Consider the following 26,157-nt stretch of genomic DNA (forward strand, 5'->3'; position numbering starts at 1 on the left):
TTTTGGTGAATGATTGATGTGGGTGTGCTCACCCCTTTGGGCAGGTGGTCCTGGGTGGCATAGAAGAAGCAGGCTGAAGAAGCCATGGAGAGCAAGCCAGAAAGCAGCATTCCTCCGTGGTCTCTGCTTCAGTTCCTGCCTGCAGATTCTCAGAGTTCCTGCTTTGGCTTCCCCTCATGATGGGCTGTAACCCGTGAGCCAAATAACCCCCCCCTTCCCCAAACTATGTGTGTTTTATCACAGTTATAGAAAGGAAGCAAAATATGACATCCTACAAACACAGGAACGCAGATTTTTTAAAAATTAGCAAATTATTAGCAAATCAAATAGATCCCTATGTAGAGAAAAAGAACACATCACACCCATGTGTGACCTAGAGCAAGAATGTAAGGTTAGCTCAATGTTAAAATATTAACAAATGTAATATAATATGACAGGGCGAAAATAAAAAATTTAAGTGCTTATGTTTTTCTAATGCATGCAGACGTTGTGTGCCTTGAGGTTCTAGGCCACAAGCCTCACTGGAGCTTCTGTCTTGGTATGTTGGGTCACTTGCTCTAGGAAGAGCAACTCTCATGTCCCGAGGTCATGAGTAACTCGATGGACACTCCCAGCATTCGGTGAGGATTGAGTCCTGCTGGTAGCCACGTGAGTGAGTCACGGCAGAAATGGCTTCAATCTTGGCTGTGCTGTCACATGACTGCATTCCGTGCTGACAACACTCTAACTCATGACTCCCAACCTGCGCCATCCAAGGAAACTGCTCGTATACCGCGGTTCCAAAGAAACGCCGAGAGAATACATTCTTGTCGTTGAAGCCACTGGCTGTGGGAGTAATTTGTTTTGCAGTAATGGAAAGCTGGAACCTACAAACAAAGAATTATCAAAGCAAGTATTTCTGTTTGTTGGGGGTATCCAGAATACCCCAATTCTAATGAAGCATTCAGAAGAGGCTAAGACTGTGAGAAGTGAGTTAAAGAAATCATAAAGAATATCGAGGAAATTGTTAGCAAAAGAATTTCAGCATTGGACAGGCTGGCAGTGAGGGGTTACGGAAACGTTCTGGGATATATTGGACAACGGAGGCAGAGAGAGTGGCAGAAACGCCTGAGATTTCCTTAGAGGATCATTCAGTTAACAGGCAGAACTTCTGAGAAACTTGAGGCCATCGTGCAGCATCGGATTCAGAAGAAGCCCAAAATGGAGAAGTATTTATCAGGAGGAGATTGGCAGACATGGGGTTTGACTCACAGTGTGCAGTCTCAAGGGAAATTTGTAGAAAGCGGGTTTTACAAAGAATTATGTAGGCGGGAGCATCACCAGCTCTGACTGAGAACTAGTTAGTATCTGGATTCCCCAACTGTTGCACACATTTTATTTCCACTGAAGGCTCGGGCTTGTGAATGCAAGAAAACATGGACTGAAGCCCTGGCTCCAGTCGATGGACACTGCTTCCTGTCCCAGAAGTTTGAGGTCTCTGAGCCTCACAGCTCTTGTGAGGAGAAAATGAGAAATAGATGAGAAATGATTTTGGAAAGCAGGAGTGTTGTGTTCTAGCCTTAGAAATACATTTATTAGGGTCAGGTGTGCTGACACATGGCTTTAATCCCAGCACTTGGGAAGCAGTAATGGGTTGATGCTTGCTAGTTCAGGCCAGCCTGTCTTTATAGAGTATTCTAGGCCAGTTAAGGTAACATTGGAAGACATCATCCTTTTTTTTTTAAGGGGATGGGGATTGGTTTTGGCAATTTTAGATTATTTTGTCATAATTCTGCTTTGCCACCACTCTTAAATCTAGGATAAAGCCAAGACCATTAGAATAGAACCACTTCTAGGTCCTGTGACATTGTGTCAAGCCTTTTAACATGGCAGCATGACATTCATTGGGCATCTACAAAGTGGTTGTTGTTGTTTGGTGAACAATGAAGTCTAATTACAGTGAAAGTTGCAGACAGGAAGATTCCTCCTACTGTTGTAAGTTTATGGGTTTTGTAAATTGGTAACATGTAGCCACATGTGATCTGGGAGTGGCAGGTTGGTCAGACACACCTGCAGAGGACAGGCAAATTTGTCACTTCAGGTTCACTCTCTCACCCCTCTGTGCAATGAAAGTGTCAGAAAAACAGCTCCAGAGGGAACCCGATGGCCTCGCCTGCCTTTTCAGAAATTCAAAATTTATCAGCATATATTGAATACATTGTATTTTAAAATATCAATGGACGTACTTAAAATATAGACTAGTATAGATAATTAAACAAAATCCTTTCTATGTCCTCACTTTCTTCTCTAGTTTTTAGGGGTAAGCATAACTTCATGTTTGATTTTTAACATTTTCTTTCTAGTCTTATATGTACCAAACATATGAAATGACACCTGAAGAAACTTTAAGCCATCTATATTTTCTCTCTGAAGAGTAACCACTGCAAGATGCAGATGGACAAATATTTAGTGTGTGTTCTACATGCAAACACACACACACACACATACACACACACACACACACACTTTAAATCTTTTCAAATGCAGGCTCACAAAGAATTTTATGGATGGTTATAGTTTAGAGTCCTTATTTTAGATCCCGAAGGATCTTAACTACATGTGATATACATCCCCATGCTGCCCCCTCTTTATTGGCATTTGACTCTTGGGGTTAAGGGCTACAGAGGGAGAATACGCCCATTATAGTGTACTTGGCAATGTCCATGGATCAGAGCAGCCAACGGCGATGATGTATCTTTCTTGAGATTCAGTTTTAGTGTCTTCCTCCCACACGGTCTCCCAAGCAGTTCTTTCTGTCAGAACAGAATTTAATAAGAAACACGGCAGAAAGAAATCTGGAGTTACTATGATAACCGCTGTAGTCTCATCCTCTGTCTGAAGGAAGACACAGACAGCTGTAATTTTCTATCATGAACGTATTGGTGTTGCAGGCTGCGGATTTCGTGCTTCCTTAACATTTCTTGTTTTAGTTGAAACTGGGAACATTCTGTGCTGTCAAACACTGAGTAGGAATGTGAAGTATTTGAAGATGCTTTCAGACCCAAGCGGGTTTCTTTGAAGATTTACCCTGAATCATAGTGAATTCAAATTCACTCAGAACTCTGACTAAATAGATTGTTCGAAATCTATTTAAAAGGAACAATAGTTTTGACTTTTTCAAAGAATAAGTGATTTTGTTCTTAAGAGTTACATTTTACCCATATAGAAGGGGAGCGGGAGGGGTTAGGGGGATGTTGGCCCCGAAACCTGAGAAGGGGAATAACAATCGAAATGTAAATAATAAATATTCAAGTTAATAAAGATGGAAAAAAAAGAGTTACATTTTAAGAACTTCTCACGTGTTTTTGGCACTTAATAGAAAGCTCTCTGTGCTTCTAGAACCAATAAATAAAATAGTCTTGTAAGGACTATGTACCCGCACCCAAGTTTTGCAAGGATCATTTTTTCCCCCTTAGAAACGAGAATTTTGTGTGATGTCATAGAATCACATTAGAAAGCAAAGAACAAAGCTCTTTGCCAGGCTTCCCTCCTGGAGATTTTAATTTAAATAGAGAAAGGTATCAGGAATTGGCGTTTTACAAAGCTCTTCAGCCTAAGAAATCTTGACCATGTAGCCAGGATAGGGGAGCCTTGGATTAATGTTAGTAAATATATCATCTGATAAATCATGACTAATGAAATACATTTAACATGAAACAAAGCAATAACTATCTAACAAATTAGTATAACACCAGTAACAGTGTGTCTAGTGCCTGAGTAGAACTTTTAGCGTGTAAATTTCTGCTGTTTGTGTTGATAAGTCATTGTTATTTTTCTGTTAAAAAGTAAACTGGACACGGTGGCACGTGCCTTTAATACCGGCTCTCCAGAGGCAGAGGCAGGGGGATCTCTGCGAGTTCAAGGCCAGCTTGGTTTACTGAGGGAGTTTCAGGGCAGCCAGAAGTACATACTGAGTCTCTGTCTCAAAACACAACCAAAGTAAGTTAGGAGGTGTTAGGAGGTGGCAGGATAGATATGTAGGCAAAGTCACTTGCTCTGCCAGCCTGGTGATCTGAGTTCAATCCCCGAAGGCCAGATCAAGAAAGGGATGCTGAGCTTGGGAAGGCAGAAGGAAAAAGCAAAAGCCTGAAGATCGATCATACGGCTCTACTTTGGACATTCTGGGTTTAAGCCTCTGGAGAAACGTACCCACGAGGATGTCCGGTGAGGATCAGAGACTAAAGCCTGGAGTATGAGAGGACTCAGAGCTGGCCAGCCTCGCTTGTGGGTTATCCACATAAGGAGGATAAAGACAGGCGAATGTGTTCCTTGGGAAAGTCTCGTTGGAGCCTGAGGCCCATGAGCATGATGTATCCGGTGAATCCTGTCCTCACGATCGAATTAAAGAACCAAAGCCTGAGAGGAGCACTGTCTGGATAGGCAGCTCGTATAGGGCCTCAACAAAGACACAACTCCAGAGCCGACAGACAGTGAGACCCATGCTGAGGATAGGCTGGGCAGCATGAGGACCGAGAAGTAACTGTATCAAAGGAGAGCAGTCTCCTTTGAGGACTTTCCTAAGGCAGTGGGGAAGCTTTGAGGAGAAGCAAGGTCACGTTTCTTAGGATGAGGGAATATCGTGGTGAAGGAAGTGCAAATTCCAAGGACCATTTTTCCTGGGCAGTACTCTGATGCAGCGTCTTCCTGTTAGGCCTGTGCGTTCTGCACCTGGAGCTTCTATTTATGTAGTATTTTTGTAGTCAGATACATGGAATGAACTCCCAGGAGCCGCTCATCTGCCTAGACCCAGCCTGACCTTGGTTGATAATCAAATACATCCAAAGTTGTATTTTTGCCTTTATTTGAGCATTCCTTTCTGTGAGGCATCCCAGGATGAGTCGTTTGGCTTATCACGTGCACCGAGGCAGTGATATGTCAGAAATGAACGTTCAGAAACCATGCTCATAGAGAATTTTTTATTTGTGCCTCAAGGGACTGTGAGTCAACATTCTGGGAACTCTGGAGCCTAAATTTATATACAAGAGACATAAAACTTTGTGCTGTCATTGAAGAGCTCTCAGTGCTAGGCAAGCCACATTACTAGAAAACATCGCCTTTCTTCTGAAAAAGTGTGAACGCTATCGCAAACTGCTAGACTGTCTTACTCACCGCGCACATCCCTGAATGGCCTTTACATGACGCTACTTTATACATCCATGCATGAACTTACGAGAGAACAGGTTTGTTCTGGCTTACAGTTCCAAAGAGATATGGTGTCATGGCTAGGAGGATCTGGGGACACTAGGCCGCACACATTGCATCTGGAAGCTAAGAATGGGAAAGGGGGCGGGGCTGTGGAGAGGTTCAAATCTATTGGTCCATTTTCCTCAGCGATGCTCCACCTCCTAAAGACTCTGCAGTGTTCCTAAGTAACGTCAGGACTGAGGACCAAGTGTTCAGGCAGGAGCCTAAGAGGGAACATTTCACGTTCAAATCACAGCACATGAGTAATCTACAGGCGCGTGTAAACTTCTTATAAGTGGGGGGGGGGGGAGCGGTAAGCAAGACGTCTCTGGCAAATCCTGTCAGAGTCAAAGCCAGCAAAGGGCACTGGCTGGGTAAGGCCTGAACCAAGGTGGGACTCCAAAAGCAGCTAGAAGCTGCGACGGTTGCTGCAGACATACTGGGCAGAGATTAATAACTGGTTACTGCTCTAGAATATAAAGATATGTTTGTGTGTGATTTAGTCCTTTGAAGATCCGATAAGCTTTAATAAGGAAGATGGGTAGCACATTGGAAAGTGGTTGCAATCTGCACATGGCGGGGCATAAGATTCAAATCATAACTATTATATACTCCATACAAATCTTACAACGCTGTGTTCTGCTCACTCAAAATTAAAAGACCTGTCGGTCTTATTACTAATTACAATGACTCTGTATCTCTGTTGACGTTGATACTTAGTTTTCCATACTTCAACAGGTTGACGTCATTAAAGACAGTTGTGGTGGGTGGGCACCCGAGACATGTGATTTTCAGTGGGAGGAGACCCAGGAACGGAAGTGAGAAAAAGTACAGCTTCAACATTACTAACGCATAGAGAGGTTTTGCACACTACGAATATGGAATGAATCTGACCTAATCTCTTCTGTTGAAAGAAAAATTTGCCTAACCCTATATTAGCACCTGTCACACAAGTGCTGAGTGTGTAGAGACAGGAAAGCAATTCTCTGGTTATGTGACTAACCAATTAGTCTATATCAAATTGCCAAAGATAAAGTATAAATTTAGTATATGATTGGTTATACCTATTATGTATTATTTAATGTGAATTTAAAAGTGAGTATATGACATACATTTTACATGTATGGCCAGCACATTTAACTTTTTAAATGTTGGACATAATTTTATTTTTCTATTTATTTATTTTTATTTATTTACTTTATATTCTGCTTGCAGACCCTCCTCTCCTCCCAGTACCCCCCACAGTGCCTTTTACCTCTCCCCTTCACCTCTGAGAAGGGGTAGGTACTCCTTGTCTTATCTGACCTCAGTGGGAGAGTATATACCTAGTACATATAATTTTAATATCTTGATGTTTTCTTTTATACGCTTACTTATTCTATTCATTCTTCAGAAAGCATTTTAAGGTTTTTCTTTTTTAAATTTTATGTGTATGAGTGTTATGCTTACATGTTCACAGTGCATTGCATACATCCCTGCTGCCCACAGAGATCAGAAGGGAGCATTAGGTCCCCTAGGACTGGAGGCATGAACCACCTTGGGGTGCAGAGAACTGAGCATGGGTCCCGTGGAGAGCAGCACACTCCCCTAACCGCTCAGCCATCTCACCAGCTACCGCTCCCATGTACTTACTTCATCTGTGTGCAGACACTCATGGCCCCGTTCACAGGTGGGAGCCAGGGACAGCTTGTCTGAGTCAGGTGGTCAGGCTTAATAGCAAGTGCTTTTATTGGTTGAGCCATCTTGCTAGCCCCACCCCATACTATCTTTATAATATCTCTATTTAATTAGTCATTCCTAATGGATTTTACTAACACTCTTCATTATTCCCTTTACCATTTTTACTCTATACTAATTGCTACCCCTTTAAATTTAACTATTTCCTTGGCTGAGTTTTAAAGGAGAGTTCCAGGAAGCTAGCTGGAGAGATGGCTTAACAGTTAAGAGCAATGGCGGTTCTTCCAGAGGACCTAGGTTCAAGTTCTGGCACCCAGGAGTGGCTCACAACCATCTGTATCTTCAGTTCCAGGGGATCTGAGAGCCTCTTCCGACCTCTGTGGGTACCAGGCACACACTTGGTTCACAGACAAATGTGCAAGCAAATGATTGATCCATACATATGAAATAAAATAATAAATCTAAAATAAAATGGAGGAGGAGGGTAAAAGGAAGGAAGGAAGGCAGAAGAAAAGGGAGGAAGAAAAAGGAAAAAGAAAGAAAGAAAGAAAGAAAGAAAGAAAGAAAGAAAGAAAGAGTGAGCTCACTGGGCCTCACATTTCATACTGAAAGATATCCAAAATGACTAAGGATATTTTTTTAGATTTATTTATTATATATGAGTACACTGTAGCTGTCTTCAGACACACCAGAAGAGGACGTTGGATCCCATTACAGATGGTTGTGAGCCACCATGTGGTTGCTAGGAATTGAACTCAGGGCCTCTGGAAGAGCAGACAGTGCTCTTAACCACTGAGCCATCTCTCCAGTTCCAGAACATTTAAAAAAAAAAGACTGTTAGAAGTCTTTTTTTAAAAAAAGATTTGTTAGGAAGACTGGTAATTTGAAGATTACATAGAAAAGGAAGATCTTTCTTTCTTGATTAGCATCTCAGAGATGCCCCTCCCCCCATTAACTTCCTTTTGGCCCACAATCTTTCTAGGAAAATGGATCATTTACTGGGGATGTAGTGATGTGGACAAGAATGTTCCCCGTAGGCTCAGATATTTGAATACTTCGTCCTCAGCTGGTGGAGCTTCTGTGCGGGGGGGTTGGAAGTACAGCCTTGCTGGAGGAAGCAAGTTAGAGGCTTTGACGTCATAAACCCTCATCTACTACCCCGTTCTCTCTCTGCATTGTGCTGTGTCTGACACTGTGAGCGCTCAGATTCCTGCGGCCGCCATGCCTGTCCACCAGGATAGATTCTTAACCCTCTGGAGAGGTAAGCTCAAATGAACTCTTTTCTGTAGGTTTCCTTGCTTGTGGTGTTTTACAGCAAAGAAAAGCTTGCAGGGAGGTAAGAGGCAGCCTGAGGCATTGACTCAATGCCCCTGGCCTTATCCTTGGATGAGATCATGAGATGGGTCACCTGTTAGAAACTATGAGCCTAAAGGTCTTGGATACTTAACATCTGTTCTTAAAAAACTATTATTCAGCAACTTAGAACTGTGAAATATTGCAAAGCTACTACACCTTCTAAACTCCTTCCTCCATTCTATGAGAATAATGCATTTTCTATTCAGTTATTTTGAGCAGTAAACAGATAAAGCAAGAAAAATACCCAGCACACAAAGAGTTCTCCTAAATAAACTTGTTTTGTTATTAATTTAAAATGCAGCCTCTTGACTTTCATTGACACGTCTAGTAAAAAAACAAAATATGCTGAATGGAGCTGGAGGGATGGCTCAGCTGTGAAGAATACGTCTTCCTGCACAGGCCCTGGAGCCAGTTCCCAGCACCTACTTGGTGGCTAATAACCATCTGTAACCCCATCGAGGAGATCTGACTCTGAAAACACCAGGCAAACATTGAATGCAAACTACTCACACACATTAAATAAATAAATCTTAAGAAAATGATTCAGGGAAAAAAAGAAAATTGCACTTGATCTAGAAAACTGATGTAACTATTTTTTTTTCCTTTTGCACAGATCTAAGAAGGGAGGGAGAAGACTCTCTTAACATCAAGAATAATTTTTTCCTTTGCCCCCAAGACTGCTAATAGTGCTTGCTACCTTCCTGTTTGTCTCAAGGGATGAAAGATGAGGTTCAGCTTTCAGAGCGTGTCTGCTCAAAGGTTGGGTACTCACATTTTTTGGCCTCCTTCTCTGGTGAAATACAGACTTTCGATTAAATTCCCTGTATCTTTTATATATTCGATTAAAGTAAAAAATATTTTATTTTACGTATTTGTGTGTATGTGAGTGCCAGTGAGCATGTGTGTGTGTTTCCATAGAAACCAAGGCAACAGATTCTCTGGAGTTGTAGGAACAGGCCGTGAGTTACCCAGTGTGGATGCCGGGAACCAAACTGGGGTCCTGTAGAAACGCAGCAAGAACCCTTACTGCGGAAGCATCTCTCGAACTCTATGTTAAAATTTCGATTTATCTTTTTTTTTAAGTTCCACATTAACTATAGGAGAGGGCCTGGTGATGAGTACACTGCCCTAGTACCAAGATTCTTCCTCTACAGGTAGCGAGGGATGAGAACCACTTCATCTGTTTCACGTGAAGGATGGGAAGTCATTCAAACATTCATCACACTGTAAAGTATTATGAGTAGACTCGAACTCTAATGGAACACGCAAAGCCAGTCTGACTTCCAGGTAACTGAGCCTTCTTTTTCTCAAACATTAAAAAAAGAAATGTTGTAAGTTAAAGCAGTAAACCGTACACAGAGTAAAATAATCTTGGGAACAGAAAGAAATTCGATAGTGAAAAGGAAATGGCCCTCGAGCGCTTGCAAAGTACGATAGTTATGAGTGTGCTCAGTTTATAAACAGCCCACCTTGCCAGGGAGGTAGTCACGTGCCCTGCTAAACAGAAACTTGGGGAAACACTTAAACGAAGCAAGCATGAGGAAGTGCCATGCAAACTTGTGATTAATGGTGACAGTGACCAAAACCACAGCAGCCACTAGAAAAGGGTAGCATGCCACATTTTAGTTGTGAGAGTGAAGTTGTTGTTGTTGTTTTTTAAAAAAAAAAAAACACGTAAGATGCAAAGATTCCTTCTTTCCCATCTACCTTTGCAGCCAGCACTTCCTGGAATTTATAAAAGCGTGATCTTTCTGGGAACTGCTCATGACACTTCCTACTGCTCATCTATGACTGTGCCAAACAGAGAATGCTACTGAACGAGTGTGTGTGTGTGTGTGTGTGTATGAGTGTGTGTGTGAGTGTGTGTGAGTGTATGTGAGTGTGTGTGAGTGTGTGTGTCTGTGTGTGTGAGTGTGTCTGTGAGTTTGTGTGTGAGTGTGTGTGTGTCTGTGTGTGTGAGTGTCTGTGAGTGTGTGTGTGAGTGTGTGTGTGTGTGTGTGTGTGTGTGTGTGTGTGTGTGTACACGAGCGCGCGCCCACTCATGCTCGGTGGAGGTCCATTTTCGATGGAGGTAGATCATCTGCCAGAGGTATAGTTGAGTATCATTTCTCAAGAGCTTCAGCTGGGAGACAGTGCCTCTCACTGGCCTGAGGGTCACCAGCTGATTGATCTCGTCTTGGACTGGTGGACCTCAGGGATCCTCATATCTCTCCTTCCCCAGCATCAGGATAACATGGCTGGCACCACATCTGGCTTTTTAAATGCGAGTTTGGAAGCTCGAACTCAGCTCTCTATGCTTGCACAGCAACTTCACAAGCTGAACCATCCCTGTCTCCTTCCCTCTGCTTCCCCTCCCCCTTTCCTTTCCTTCTTCCTTTTCAAAGCAAATCTCGTCTTTAAAAATAAACCCAACAAAATGCAGAGTATTTCTCAGTGTGTGTGGGAGGGAGTATAGGAGACAGATTTCACGGAGATCCTGTTGAATTTGGGGACCATAGCCATCAAAGATGCACCATTTCCTCTAGGAGTTCTAAATGGGGCTATTACCATGGGCCTGCAGGTTCTGGTTTGTATTAGAGGAGACACTGTCTTCTTAAGTCAAACGTGGAAGGGGAAGTTTTCAGCATTGTAAATAAGGCTTCAAGAGAAGCCTTGTTTGGCCACTGGGATGGAGAAAACTCTACCTTCTCCAAGACAGAATCCATCTTCCCTCCCTTTACCCAAATCTGACAGCCCTCCCTGGTTCTTTTTCTGAGGTTTGTTTTAGTTTGTTTTACTCTACCCAAGAGAAGTTTCCTTAAGTGGTCTACCCTGTTCACAAATAAATACCTCTTAGATAAGAGTACACCTACACAGTGGAACGCGGATAAGAAGAACCAGGCAGAACCTTCAGAATGTTGTCCATGTACACCGTAAAGGGAAAGAAGACGCCAAACAACTTTTAAATGGAGTTTTCATTCCTGAGAAGAGGAGCCCAGTATACACACCGAAACGTGCATAGACTGTGCATGTCCCCACTAAAAGGAAAATGCCCACACAAAACATTCCCATATTTTTTCAAGCTTAATTTCACCTTATAGGTGTATATGTGTAAATGTGTTGAAACATTTTTATAGTGAACCTGGATTTTGAAAAGCCTCCTGGGCTCGACAGCTGCGTCTGGCACCACACTTCAGGCTCAGGCAGGTTCGTGATGAAGGAGAATCACTGTTTATCTCCCTTCTTTAAAAAAGAAAAGCATCGTGTTTCATTAATGGCGCACATCGGTGTAGTTTCGGTTGGATGTAAAGACAATAATCTTATCCCTTTGTCCGGCTGAAAGACTGTCCTTTAAACTATCATTATAAATGCCAGGAGTAAAAGTTGTTACAAGGTATTTATTGTCATTTCCTAGGCGTGGAAGGAATGGAAAGAAAGCCACACAGTTGAAAAAAACTGTTCACGCAGGGACCGCTTTCGCTTCTGCTCCCACAGTTGACACCCCTGAAAATGCTCCCTTCTCTCCCCCCAAGCCTATCTTGGCTGAAAGGTCAGCTTTGGAAAGGAACCTGGCCAAAGTTTCTGTAGGGAACCATGGCCATGGAGCTGGGTAGACGAAAGCACTCTAGCAGCCACTGGAGGAGGATAGGCGCTCTTCTCTGTGCAGCTGCCCTGGAGCCCTGATCACCCTCAGCAACCTGGATCTCCTGCTGCAGTTATCTGGACAAAGCCAGGCAGGAGTTCACAACCGAAATGTCTTCTAGGGCTAGGCAGGTAACTTCAAAAGATCTAAAGTTGCCAGATGGACGAGAAAACAGTAGGGGCATTGGCAACCTGGATAAGAGCCTATCTTTTAATTAAAGCGTTCAAAGGGGGCGGGGGGCAGGGGCGGGGGGCGGGGGAGTTAAAACTATGGCTGCACTGGCCAGAGCACCATTAAACAAAACTTCCAAGTACTGACCAACTCACTGAAAGTTGGTGCCCCAGATACATCTAGGTCCAGGGTTCCTATCTTCATGCTCCAACCTGCAAGCGGAGGTTTGGTCCCTTGGGGCTCTCAGCTGCAGCAGGGAAGAGAGTTCTGCACTTGGAGGCACCTAATGAGGGCGCAGCCGGTCTTGCGTTTCTGGTGATGCTTCCCGGGTTGCTGGGGGGCAGCAAGTGTCTCAGAGCCCCTTATTGGCTACATTTTACTTCCACCAGAATCCGAGCTGCGTCCAGATTTGCTCTCGGATGGGACTTGCAGCCCGGCACAGTTCCGGGGTAGTGGGGGAGTGGGCGTGGGAAACCGGGAAACCCAAACCTGGTATCCAGCGAGGGGCGTGGCCGGACGCAGGGAGTCCCCACCCCTCCCGGTAATGACCCCGCCCCCATTCTCTAGTGTTTAGCCAGCGCTGGCTCTCTGCACTGAGTCCTCAGGACCCCAAGAGAGTAGGCTGTGTCTCCTTAGATCGCCCGGAACGCTACTCCGCACGACTGAAAGCCCAGATTGTGTCCTGCAGCCGGGATAACCTGGCTGACCCGTGTCCGCCGACACTGCTGCAGCTGCGGCTGGAGCCAGGGCGCCGGTGCCCTGCGCTTTCCCAGGTTTTGCACTGCAGGAGCGCGTACCGCTTCTGTGACTTCTTTGCCGGCCAGGGACCGAGAAAGCATCTGTGCCCAGCGCGAGGTGCAGGATGGAGAGCAGGGCGCTGCTAGCTGTCGCTCTGTGGTTCTGCGTGGAGACCCGAGCCGCCTCTGTGGGTAAGGAGCCCACTCTTTAGAAGTAAGGTGGAGCAGGGTGCGGGCGGAGAGTGGGGATAACAGAGAAGAGGACCTAACTCGGAGAGCTCTAGAGACCCGTCCTTTGGTGTTCTTTCACTTACCAACCGGGAAACTGAGGTTCAAAGACTCTTCCGAAATGACTCAGCCAGGATTCTAATCTCCCCCGGGCTCTGGCTGGAGCGTGTCCTGCGGAGCCCACAACCCCTGGCGCTGGGTAGGCGGGAGTGGGAAGGCGCCCTGCGCCGGGGCAGGAGATGCTCCCACTGGCAGGAACAGGCAGTCAAATGCCGGGAAGCCAGTGCAAGCCGGGCGGCCTGACTGGCATCGAGCACGCAGGCTGTTGCTTGCTGCCCTGAGTGGAGCAGGGAACCAGCCTCCCGCTCCGCTCTGCTTTAGCTCCAGCGGGTAAGCTCACTATGTGCGCTCTTCACAGAGCAACACTTTCCTACCCAACTTTCTTTGGTGCAGAATGCCACTTTGCTGGCAGGAGGAAGCGGCTTCTTCTATGGTAGCTTTTCCAGGTATCTTAAAGTAACTCTCCACTTACTACTCCAAAGTGTTTGGTCCTGGGGTAAACTCTGAGTTTCTGAAAGTTTCAGAAACTCTTTAGTTTGGCACCTAGATATAGGCCATTTTTACTGTTTAAAGATGCCCTGTGTTTCAAGGTTAGGCTCTCACTCGCTCTTGGGCTTTTGTGCAACCCCTTCCCTTCTCTTCCCTCCTTTCCTTCCCCTCTTCTCCTCCTCATCCTCTTCCTCCTCTATTTCTCTCTCATTTTCTTTTTGTAGCCACAGTTTGCAGATTTCCCAGACTCCATCCATTGGAGAATGGAGAGTCAGAAAAAAAAAAAAGTCAATTCTGCAGAAACATTCCTTATATCCGAAGAAAATCGCATGCCTTAAAAGCACTGGCGCTGACGTACAGCGCCAGGATCATCTGTCTACAGTTATTGAATCTTCCTCATAATGACTTGGTTCACCAGGCTAACTCCATCATGGGTGCCCATTTGTTCCTGACAAGGCCTCACTCTCCCGCTTTCTGGGACGAGAAAGGCAGCCTAGAACACGTGCTTGCCCTGGGTCCCATAGCGAAGTGAGTTGCTGTGAAGCCTGGAGTGTTCCTAGTGTAGCAGTTTAACAGTAGCCCGTTGGTTGGTTCCCTGAATTAAACGGAGGTTGCCCTTTTGGAGTGTGTGACTTTCTTAATTGGATTGGACCATAATTGGTGCCATCGGAGTCTAGAGACAGAGCCGCTGTTGTTTTTCCTTCTGGTCTTTGAGTGGGAAGGATAACAGTGCACAAATTAATTAATGTTGGTTATCGGATTTGAACATAAAAGGGCTTTTATTGAGTAGCAGCATATGTACCTCTTACAGTAAGAAGGAGCTTTCTAAAGAACAGAACCCAAACTTGCCATTGAAAATGAATGAGGTTTAATAAGGGGGAGAGGGATCATTAGCCATTGATGTAAATCTCCAGTTATCGATAACCTCGTTGACTAGATTTGATTGCAGACACATCCCTTGGATACTATGGTGCTGTATTTGGTGTCTCGGGAATGGGGCATCTTTTACAGATGAGCAGAGCTAATGCGCCTGCCCTCTAAGAGCATCTATGGCTGTGTGTTATGACAGAGACAGTAGCGCGGCTCTGAGTGGCTGTAGCGTGTTGATCAGCGGTAGAGCGCTCAGGCTCTGCATTCGCTTCCCCACTGAAGAATAAAGGTCACTTACTGTGGTGGTAGAGTGGGCGCAGCTTACTACCACATTTTCCTCACCCATCTGCCTGAATAATGGGTTCACCCCATGAGTGTAGCCAGTGATTGTCTTCAGGTTAATGCTGCTCAGTCATGTTTAAAATCTACTTATCAAACAAATTGTTTTTATCTCCCACTTCTCAAACAAAGTAAGATTCCATCATTCAAAGGCTTGTCTATGAACATTTTAATTGCATGCCTATGTTAGGGACAGTAACTTCTTTGATATGGACAAATATTATGCCGGTTAATTGAATATAATTGCTCAGTTCTGTAGCCGTCTCGGGGTGGGGGGGACCAAGAGCACCTGTGATACAGTCACTTTCGATGCCATTTAAAAACCCCTATTTGTTGGTCTAGGAATAAACACACCATGAGGTTCAGACTCACAGTCCACACACGAGTTATTAACAATGCCAACTAACTTCTGAGATTCATTAAATGCCATTTAATTTCCAGCGTTTGAAAAATGTTAATTAATGAATAAATCCACGGTTATATCAGCAGCATATGTACATCCGGTTAGGTTGGGTGTATTCAGGGTGGAATTGCTGTAGACCGTTATGCACATCTGTGCAGGTGTGCGAGAACCGCTACAGTCAGTGAACGGCCTGCTCTGCTTGTTCTCAGAGGGCCACAGTGTCACGGCACCGGGTGTTTGCCTTGGCTGTTTGCTCATACTGCATTAGTGGCCTCATATTTGTTCCCGCTCACTCATTTGCCCAACACTGTCAATGCCAGCTGAGGCCTGAGGAGTCATCTGTTCTTAGTCAGGGTGGCTTAGAAAGCCTGGAGCCCTGCCTGGTATTAATTAGTTATTCTTTTTCTTTTGAGACAGAGTCTCACTGTGTGGCCCAGGCTAGCCTCGAACTTGCCGTCCTCTTGTCTCATTCATCAGAATGCTGGGCTTCCAGGTGTGTGCCAGCACGGTAGGCAGCTCACGTCTTGAGTGGAGAGTGGAAGATCTTGATGCCCTTTAACGTGGTGGGCAACTTCTGTTTTTCTCATGCTTTTTAGGCAGCCGGTAGCACTTGGCAGGTTAGTTGACTGAAAACTAGTTGTCTCGCTATTTAATGGCCTGCAGTGGTGCATATCTCTCACGATGCCTTTATGCATTTCAGTCGGCCAGGTAACAAGTGTCATATGCCTCCAGCTTTGTATTGATATGACCACAGAGCTTTGGTTAATGAGTTGGGACCCCAGCTATGGCTCATTCAGTTTTGCTCCGAGTTTATTAATATGCATGTAAGCGAGAACTTGGGAGATGTTTCTCTTCTTCCATTTAAATGAGCTGTCTTTGGGAGCCACTACCTTTGCCTTTATAGCTCAGTTCCCAAAGGAAGTCTGGTGCACAGCATGATAAAAGACAATGGGACAGGGTCACAGTGGCTCCTGTCCCTTTTGGGGGTATGGAGATGAGCTGTAGAGAGATCTCTCCGGGGTTTTCATTAATCAGCATTTTAGTCAGATCTGCACATCCTATGCTTTACAAGAAATGTCAGTGGGTCCTTTCCCAAGGGCCTGAGATCATCAGATGGGGGTTCACTGGGTTTCAGGATCCCATATCCTTTTGTAAGACCTTGAAGTTGGCAACACAGGAAAACAGGAACTCCACCCTGGTGCCGTGGATTGCAGAACTGTTGTGTTGGTCTGTGACCATCTGCCCATTCTTCCTGTTATGACAGAGCCTGTGAACTTTTACTGGGAATGGGCAAAGTCAATCCCACTTTTATACAATGAATTGCTGAAGAGGCCTTTTAAAACCTGGAGTGTGCATTGTTTGTGGGAGGGTTTCCTATTGGATCCAACTCTTATCTAATTTGTTTCTAGGTTTGCCTGGCGATTCCCTCCATCCACCCAAGCTCAGCACACAAAAAGACATACTTACAATTTTGGCAAATACAACCCTTCAGATTACTTGCAGGTAAGGATTCCTTTTTGATCCAGATTTCCTGTGTGAAAGGACTCAATGTTTACTGCGGTCACAACAATTTCCATTATTGCAGGAGTAGAATAGTATTGTTACAATTGTTTATAAGTCATGAGACTTCTAAGAACTCATTTAATAACGAAACAATGAGAAAAGTCTCTTCAGACTTTTGTACTGTTTTGCTACTTTCAACATGTACAACCATTTTACACAGATACAACATGCCCTGGCACACACATGCATGCACGTGCAGACAGGTCAGAAACTGACACGCAATAGGCATTCACAACTATTGATAAGTTAGTAAAGCAAAAGAGATATCCTTATGAATAGAGTTAAAATTCTAGCCATGTTCAAGTCACCCAGAATGGCTTCTGGACCCTTTTTAAAGCTGTTTTTTACAAATGAAATTTTGTCTTTATTAGCAATTAAATCTCGAGCCAGTAATATTCCTGACCATTTGTCCTGTTCAGACCAGGACCTTCATAATCTGGCTTGATGTCCCAGGGCCTCTTTCCCACTTGCCATCGAGAAGTCCCTTTGATTCTTACTTTTCCACCAAGAGGCAAGAAAGGAAACCTAGGGGAGGTGTAGCTGGGTGTGTGACTGTTTATGAAGGCCCTGTGTGCAGAATAGCGTGTTTTGTTGGGGATGGTGATGGGTCCAGGCAATGGTGCCATCTGAGAAGAGTGCTTGGTGGCAAGAGGAGCCCTGGCAGCTTGTCGCAGTTGCCTCATATTTGAAAAATACCAAGCAGTCCACAGAACAACTCAGGTCTAGTGTAGATCATTGCATGTGGAGAGAACCTGGCCCCTCGTCTAAGGTCTACAAAAGTCACCAATGCCTAGTCATGGGGCAGGGGGCAGGGGACAAAAACAGAAAGCCATAGCAGGAATCGTTTATCTTTATTAAGTCGTGGCATTTCCAGAGACTTTCATCTACCTGTTCTCAGACACAAAGGTGACTTAAGGCCTGCAAAGGCTTCACCCCGCCTCTGGAGACTGCAGAGACATTCCTCAAGCACTGAACAAAGGACTGTGATATCGTGCAAGTTCTAAGCTCTATGGCTCAGTTGGTCGTGTTGCTTCACTCATTGACTACCTAACTTTTGCTTTGTGGAGAATGGAAACTATAAAAGTAATGTCTATTTGATGTGGCCCTCACAAGGCCCTGTGAGCCTCTTCTCTCTGTGTGCTAACTTCTTACTCCCCCTTGCTTATACCCACATGAGGACTCTGGCTTCCTTGCCGTTCTCCCAATGCTCCAGATGTGCCCCGGTCCCTGTCTGTCTTTCATATTTACTGTTGGAATGCATAGGGCCAGCTTGGTCGCATTCTGCCCTTGTCTTTGCCTCTTTTATATTTTCCTTCACAGTGTGAAATCACCGCCATTTACGCAGCAATCTGTACCTTTTAATTGTATTATCTCCCTCGTCTAGAGTTAAGTTCCAGAAGGGCACTGAATTTTTTCTTTTTCGTGTACACTGGCCAACTACTCTGCCGCTGGGCTTGATATCCTGGATCCCTTAAAAAGGATCCATTTTTTTGTCCTTAATAATGCTTAGCAATCATATATTGCCTAAAATATTCATTGAAAGAATGAATGAGTGAACTAATAGAAAACACACGACCACGTGGGTGATTTCTGTAACAGAGTGTGTGTTCTTTGGTGGCATGTCCTTGCAGAACGTCTGTCATCAGTGTCTATCAACTCGAAGGTGTCTGTTGAGTAGTTTACATGTGTGTGAAAAACCAAATCTTCTGTTCTCTTAATCATAGCCTCGTGGCAAGGGAGTGTTGCATTAATATCTTCCTGGAATACTTTTTCAGGGGACAGAGGGACCTGGATTGGCTTTGGCCCAACACTCCGCGTGACTCTGAGGAAAGGGTGTTGGTGACTGAGTGTGGCGACAGTATCTTCTGCAAGACACTCACAGTTCCCAGAGTGGTTGGAAATGATACTGGAGCCTACAAGTGCTTCTATCGGGACACCGATGTCTCCTCCATCGTTTATGTCTATGTTCAAGGTAAGTGGTGGGCTAGAATGTGCTTCCCACCTCTGCTTCTGATGTCATAAATGTAATTGAGTCAAGAAGAGTTGAGTCCAACAAGAGGCTTGATAGGAAAGCTGTTTTCCCAAAAGGAATAGAAAAGCCTCTCTCCCAGGCTTCCTTGGAGAAGGACTCACCAGCAGTCTGGGTTGGAGCTGCACTTCTCTTCTCTGCCTAGGTCAGCCCTAGTTCCTTTGCTACGGAGCTCTGTGATTCCCTCCTGTGACCCGCCAAGAGCTATAGAGACTCATAAAATGTCTTCTGCTCTTTGAGACTCTGGGATCTTTGAAGATGAGGTTTTCAAAGATTGGAGGTGAATTATAGAGAGGTTTATGTGGTAAGATAGGTTATCTGTAGCAGGGAGGAGGTTTTTGTAGGAATGCATAGGGAAATAGCCAAGGACTCTAGAGTCTGTCTTTTTTTTTCTCCCTCCCCCATAAGATCTTTCCTTTCCAAATTACCACTTTATTTTTAAAAAATTCACATACCCATGTGCAAAGCACAACACTGCACTCAAAAGAACCCCTCTGGACTGCATGTCTTGTCTTTGCTTGTGTGAGCTGAGAGGGCTTGGGATCAACTCCATGGAGATGAAACTTGCAGACATGAACAGTCTTTGTGGACAGAGAAGTATTTTATTTTGAGGTGATAATTTGCTATTTGAGCTTCCTTTGTATACTTCCCCTTTAAAGGCTAAAGATGTAGAATTGGCTCACAGGACACCCTTAGTTTCAAGTCGAAGGAATTTAACTTTTGTCTTACATCAAGAGGTTAGTTTTGTGATATAATCGAGATTTTGTAACTTAGCATCCTATAGTAAAATTAAAATGCAACATGTATTCTGGATTTACGGGACTCATCATCCCCTTTATGTTCTAAAAATTGCACACCACCTTTTCTTGGGAAACACCTCTCTTCACTGCCGAGATGCTTGTAATAGCATGTGCTTCTCAGGAATATATAGGCTGCATTATACATAGAGATTTCTTTGTTATTCTTTTTTTGTGCGTGAGAGTTTGCATGTATAGATGGGTAATGTATGCATGCATGCTATCCATGAAGGTCAGAGGTGGGCACTGCATCCCCTGGACCTGGAGTTACAGATGACCATGAGTCACCATGTGGATGCTGGGCACTGAACCCAGGTCCTCTGCAGGAGAAACCAGTGCTCCTGTCTGCTGGGCCATCTCTCCAGCCCTGAGTTACATTATATTTGACACTGGCATACCATGTTATATTTCTTTCAGAGAAGGATGGATCTATATATGTATTTATTCATCTGTATGTAGCCTTACATCTCAGGGGATCCGAGGCAGGTGAAAATGACTTTGAGTTTTTTCCCCGAAAGCCACTCTTACCAGACAGGAAGGTGCTTCACCAGGGCACCATACTTGCATATCTACACTTCCATTTCAGTAGGGTCAGTGTATAGGAGAACAGAGGCCATATTCAAATATCCCATGATGCTCTTGAGCTTCCCCGTGATTAGGTATTCTTTTTGCTCGGGGTAAGCAGAGTATGAGAGAGAGTTCTGTGCCTCCCCTCCTTACCCTGCAGAGCTGAGAGAGACAAGGCTCAGACCTTGGAGAATGCCTGGCTCCTTTTGATCCGGCAGTCTTGGGAGACGTGGCTCTCTCAGAAGATTGCAAGGATTTCCTGCTCCCAGCCTGTCTGGAAATGCTTCAAGATGAGCTTCTCCTACAATATCTTGTTACTTCCTTCTCCCCGAGTCAGGAAACCTGGAGACATGAGAAAAGTCATTTCGTGGGTTACAATAAATGTTTTATTTTTGGGAGGATGCGTGGTTGTTTGGTATTCTTTTGTTTACTTCCCCTTCAGTGCTACTGAAATAGCTTACAGCATAGCTTTAGTCTTAAGTCAAGTGGTTAATTTAGCTTCCCAAGGCTTGCTTTGAATGAAGCAAGTCAGGTCATATCCATTAACATGTCCGTGGAGGGTGGGCAGGGCAGCAAGCACATGTCACTAGCACGTTTGCTGGTATACTTGGTGACGTTGGATAAATGATAAAATTCTGCTCCTGCCTCAGCTTAGCTTTCTGAGTTTGTGTCATGAAATTTAACAACAGGAAAGAAAGCATTGAATGTAGTATTCCCCATGGATAGGTCTCTAATGTCCCCTCTAACTTCCTCAGTCCTCTGACCCATCTAGCAGTGGAGGGAGCCAGGAAGCTGGCCTTGGCCATGCAAGATAATGATGATGGCATGTGGGGAACGAAGCTAGCTGGATTTCTATGCTTTCCAGCTGGGGAGGAAATCAGGTTTTTGCTGTTGAAAGGAATTAGTTACTCTTCTTCCCTTTGGTTTCATTAACTCTTTCTTCACCTCTGCAAAGGCTTGACCAGATGTGTGGGGGGTAGGAGGTGAGATGTTATCTCTGCCATTTCAAGTCGTGGCTCCAGACCATGTGTTCTGTCTCTAGGGGATGAAGTAAATCCCCAGCCACGTATTAGTACTGTGTGAATGGCGTCTGAAAGATAACAAAATCTCTCTGGCTTTCATCTCAATTGTTGGAATTGCATTTTTCCTAATACTCATTGTTGTGGATATTCATATGGGCTAAATCTTGAACTAAATGTAGTGGCTATGAAACATGACTTTATAAAGACTCTTATCTACAGACCCCACAGACTTACGATAATATAAACATCATTCTTTTGAATGGTTGAATCATCTGATTGTTATTTTCTCTTGGTTTAAAAATCCTAATTTCTTGTTAGTCATTTACATTATTTCCCTAATGAAAAACATGAACTTTTAGCATCATAAAACTCAGAGTTTAAGTATATGGATTTAAATGAAGTTTTTTTATTTTATATAAAAAAAGTCTTGTAAAGCATGGGCTATTAAAATAGATTCTACTTGTTAATACTCCATGTGGAAGAAGTTAAACATTAATTTACCTTGTTGGAGTTTTCATTTACTCTTTTCTGTCTCTGTCTGTGTCTCTCTTTCTCTTTGTCTTTCTGTCCCTCCATCTCTGACTCTCTGTCTCTCTGTCTCTGTCTCTCACCCCCTCTTCTCTGTGTTTCTCTGCCCTTCCTTGGCCACATCTTTAGAGCTGGATATCTATGTGCAGACTAGCCTGTGGCTGTCTTCGTCCATGCAAGTTGTCAACGACAGTCATTCCATTATTCAGTTAGAGTTCACGGACCCAAGGCTACTAATTCTCTTGCTAATAATTCACTGGGAGAATTCCCTTTTCTTCTAGATCACAGGTCACCATTCATCGCCTCTGTCAGTGACGAGCATGGCATCGTGTACATCACTGAGAACAAGAACAAAACTGTGGTGATCCCATGCCGAGGGTCGATTTCAAACCTCAACGTGTCACTTTGTGCTGTGAGTTGCCTCTTTTTCAGTCACCGCATGTGTCCATTGCTGTAACCCTTTTTTGGAGACGAGCTTCCCACTTTCAAAACCATTCCAACAGTGAGTTACAAAGTCCCTTAGGGAGGGCAAACAGCACATTCTTACATTCTTAGAAGTAAGATGGGTCCTTCATTGGTCATCAAATTTGGACAGTGCTGGGTTAAATATTTGTTGTCTCTCTTTTTGCTAATCAGAGGTATCCAGAAAAGAGATTTGTTCCGGATGGAAACAGAATTTCCTGGGACAGCGAGAAAGGCTTTACTATCCCCAGTTACATGATCAGCTATGCCGGCATGGTCTTCTGTGAGGCAAAGATTAATGATGAAACGTATCAGTCTATCATGTACATAGTTCTGGTTGTAGGTAAGTGAATATTTCCTTTCCACCGTACACTAAAGAGTAGCTTTCTACATGAGTATCCTGGAGAGCAAGGTGCAAGGGATACGGGGAAAGGTATTAGCTCAGAGGATGGTTAACTCTTTCCAAATACTCTTCTTTACCAGACAAACTATTGCAACTGGGGTTTCTCCTTTCTTGCCAAGACCAAGAATGAAAAAAGGAGTTCATTTTATAAAAACTGCAATAGTCAGAGTACTGCTTGGCACCAGTTCTTTTAATTGTATCTAGATTTTATTATTCATTGGGTTATTACAACATCTTTGAAATGCTGAAGACAGTGATTTGTAAATCATTATAAACCGCTTTCCTAAAGCCATCAAGAAGCAGTGAGGTCCCCGAGGAAAATGATGTCACACGCTCTGCGCCACTTAAAAGGTGCGTGCCAAGTCCTAGATTTCTTTTCCATCTTACTTTCTGTTTTTATCATTTATGTGCTTCAGGATATAGGATTTATGATGTGGTCCTGAGCCCCCCTCATGAAATTGAGCTATCTGCCGGAGAAAAGCTTGTCTTAAATTGTACAGCAAGAACAGAGCTCAACGTGGGGCTTGATTTCAGCTGGCAATTCCCGTCCTCAAAGGTAACCCTGACAACACAAAGCCAGACCTCTGAATACTTGGATAATAAACCCTAATGAAGTTTTCTTAAGAGATATAGGGTCCTCTCTGGACAGATAAATTATAAAGACTTTAAAACACACAGACACACACATACACACACAACTCACACACACTCACATATACAAACACAAACATACATACTCACACTCATACATACAAACACGCACACTCATACATACAAACATACACATATACTCCTATATACAAAAATACACAGTCACACACACATATAAAAACATACACTCATACCTACAAACACACACACTCCACACACATACACACACACTCATACCTACAAGCACACACACTCACTCACACAAACACACACACACACACTCATACATACAAACATACACACTCATACCTACAAACACACACACATACATACAAACACACACACACTAGTCCACCCACACTTTTATATAGGACTGTGACCGACTGCATAGCATCCATGAAAAGATTGTTATGCTGGGAGACCCAACCCACTCTGCTTCAGTTGGCCTGTGCATGTTGGTCCCCACCAGGGTCTTAACCCTTTGGCATTCCTTCTCCGTTCTCTAAAGCACTTGATCTATTTTTCTCTCCGTGACCTGAGTTAGTTAACATTTCTCTTTAACCAGGTGTATTTGGCTCCACACTCCACACACACACACACACACACACACACACACACACACACACACACACACCTCATTCTCATTAGGTAAAGAAGACTTCAACATCCTCCCTCAGCTCCACATTGTTCAACTTCTACTCATTTCTCCCAAATCCCAATATGCATGTGGTCGATGTGCTGTTTGTCGTCTCTATTTAATAACAGTTGTGTTCACCGGGCGGCAGGGCTTGACTCGCCAGTCCAATCAAGCTATCGGACATTTCCTCGCTATTGGAGCATGTGCTGCCGGGCTGTGCACATTTACTAAACTCGGTTCTTGCTTCTCAGCATCAGCATAAGAAGATTGTAAACCGGGATGTGAAATCCCTTCCTGGGACTGTGGCAAAGATGTTTTTGAGCACCTTGACCATAGACAGTGTGACCAAGAGTGACCAAGGAGAATACACCTGCACAGCGTACAGTGGACTGATGACCAAGAAAAATAAAACATTTGTCCGAGTTCATAGTAAGGAACCATCTTCTTGATAATACACTGGGTCTGGGAGAGGGAGATGCATTTCATCAATTTAGGTTACCTTGTACAAGGTATTTTTGAGTTTCTGTTAATGAGGATACAAGACCTAGAGACCAACAGCATACCTTTAGAGTCAAGAACTTGGGTTCAAAATCTCAACTTTAAAATGGTCCATTGTAAGTGCTCACTAGGTACTATTTGTTGTAGCCATTTCTGAGATTATAGTTATTACTGTAAGTGGAGTGCTAGCAAGTGCCAGGGCATGTTTTTAAAGATTTCAGTTTACCATAAGGAAGATTAAGAAGCTTACTTAAATAAGCATGGGCTTCTCAAATTGGGGAAATCCCAATTCAGTGCTTTCTGCTTTCAATAAATCACCCAGTTTTTCAGGTATACCCTACCATCCATGTATATGTCTCAGTTTAAATAATTTATGTACACTAGAGTTACGCTTTTATAGGATTACCTTGCAGCTAGGCAAGTGATCTATCACCAAGCTATTGTAAGGAAGTGAAGGGAGAGGAGGGGAGAATGATTAGGTTGATAGTTCGAATCCGGGGGAGAGATGGTGGAAGGCTTGGACTAGGGTTGGGGGTGGTTGTCAGAAGAGACAAAGTCTTGGCTATATTCTGAGGTGTAATCAGCAAGACTTACTGGCTGACTCATTGACAGTGAAAAAAAGTAGACATTGAGCTTTTAATACAAGCAATTGAACAGTGGCATCCCTAAATGAAGGGGACTGGATGGGGTTACAGAGAACAATGTAGAATGTGTTTCTTGGGTGATGCCCATTAAACATCCAGGTGGAAATATTTGATATATGTAAACCTGGAACCCAGAGAAGTCAGACAGGGGTTGAAAGTTTGTGTTCAGAACTGATGCTTTAGATATGAGACTAGATGGAAGAGGAGATTTGGAGGGAGTGAGTGTCAGGGCAATCAATACACAGAGTTGGGTAGAGCATGTCACAGGAGCAGAGAATAAGGTATAGCTTCTGGTCCCTGGGCATGGTAGAGAAGGCTGTGTGGAAGATAGAATGCTCAAGACTCATGAGAGAGCTCTAGTGAGGAGACAATGCTGACAACAGCTAGAAGTGAGCTGGAATTTGGCTGCTATAGATGGCATGGGGATTCTCAGAACAGCGGTACATACATGTATCCCAAACTCTACCTTTTCACTTGATTAAAAGTCCAAACCAAAAAGTCATTTACTGTAACTTGGCATTTATGAGAACCATTGCTTTCGTTTTCTTCTAGCAAAACCTTTTATTGCTTTTGGTAGCGGGATGAAATCTTTGGTGGAAGCCACTGTGGGCAGCCAAGTCCGAATCCCTGTGAAGTATCTCAGTTACCCAGCTCCTGATATCAAATGGTAACTACTGGAAATAAAAGCAAAGCATTGATTTGCATGAGATAAAATCCTTCTATCGCACTACCTCCCGGGATTGTCTCCCTTAGGTACAGAAATGGACGACCCATTGAGTCCAATTACACAATGATCGTTGGTGATGAACTCACCATCATGGAAGTGAGTGAAAGAGATGCGGGAAACTACACGGTCATCCTCACCAATCCCATTTCAATGGAGAAACAGAGCCACATGGTCTCTCTGGTTGTGAATGGTGAGTCCATTCGCTGTCTCTTCTGCCCAAAGTTTACTAGGGAAGAGAGAGAGATAGTGCATCTTCACATATCTCCCATCATTTTGTTGTCTTCTGTTATACCATCTGCATCATTAACTGGGCCAATGCATGAGAGAGAGAGAGAGAGAGAGAGAGAGAGAGAGAGAGAGAGAGAGAGAGAGAGAAAGAGAGAGAAGAGATGGAGAGAGGGAGAAGGGAGGGAAGGAGGGAAGGAAGGGAGGGAGAGAGAGAGAAGAGATGGAG

At 44.0% G+C, this 26,157-nt stretch overlaps 1 protein-coding gene across 2 annotated transcripts in view; it reads left to right on the plus strand.

Moving 5' to 3' along the window:
- Positions 1 to 12,626: 12,626 nt before the first annotated feature.
- Kdr (kinase insert domain receptor) overlaps positions 12,627 to 26,157 on the plus strand; it is a 43,174-nt gene continuing 29,643 nt past the window's right edge. The window contains exons 1-9 of one of the 2 annotated variants that reach the window (XM_063272878.1): positions 12,627 to 12,978; positions 16,585 to 16,678; positions 18,514 to 18,710; positions 21,963 to 22,093; positions 22,318 to 22,486; positions 22,963 to 23,102; positions 24,086 to 24,263; positions 25,529 to 25,643; positions 25,730 to 25,893. In XM_063272878.1, the coding sequence (XP_063128948.1) occupies positions 12,912 to 12,978; positions 16,585 to 16,678; positions 18,514 to 18,710; positions 21,963 to 22,093; positions 22,318 to 22,486; positions 22,963 to 23,102; positions 24,086 to 24,263; positions 25,529 to 25,643; positions 25,730 to 25,893 (1,255 nt within the window). In that variant the 5' untranslated portion in view covers positions 12,627 to 12,911. The remainder of the gene's footprint in view (positions 12,979 to 16,584; positions 16,679 to 18,513; positions 18,711 to 21,962; positions 22,094 to 22,317; positions 22,487 to 22,962; positions 23,103 to 24,085; positions 24,264 to 25,528; positions 25,644 to 25,729; positions 25,894 to 26,157) is intronic. The other variant, NM_013062.2, reaches the window with a different exon arrangement.

The sequence above is a fragment of the Rattus norvegicus genome, chromosome 14 (assembly GCF_036323735.1).
Source record: "Rattus norvegicus strain BN/NHsdMcwi chromosome 14, GRCr8, whole genome shotgun sequence".
Taxonomy (NCBI): domain Eukaryota; kingdom Metazoa; phylum Chordata; class Mammalia; order Rodentia; family Muridae; genus Rattus; species Rattus norvegicus.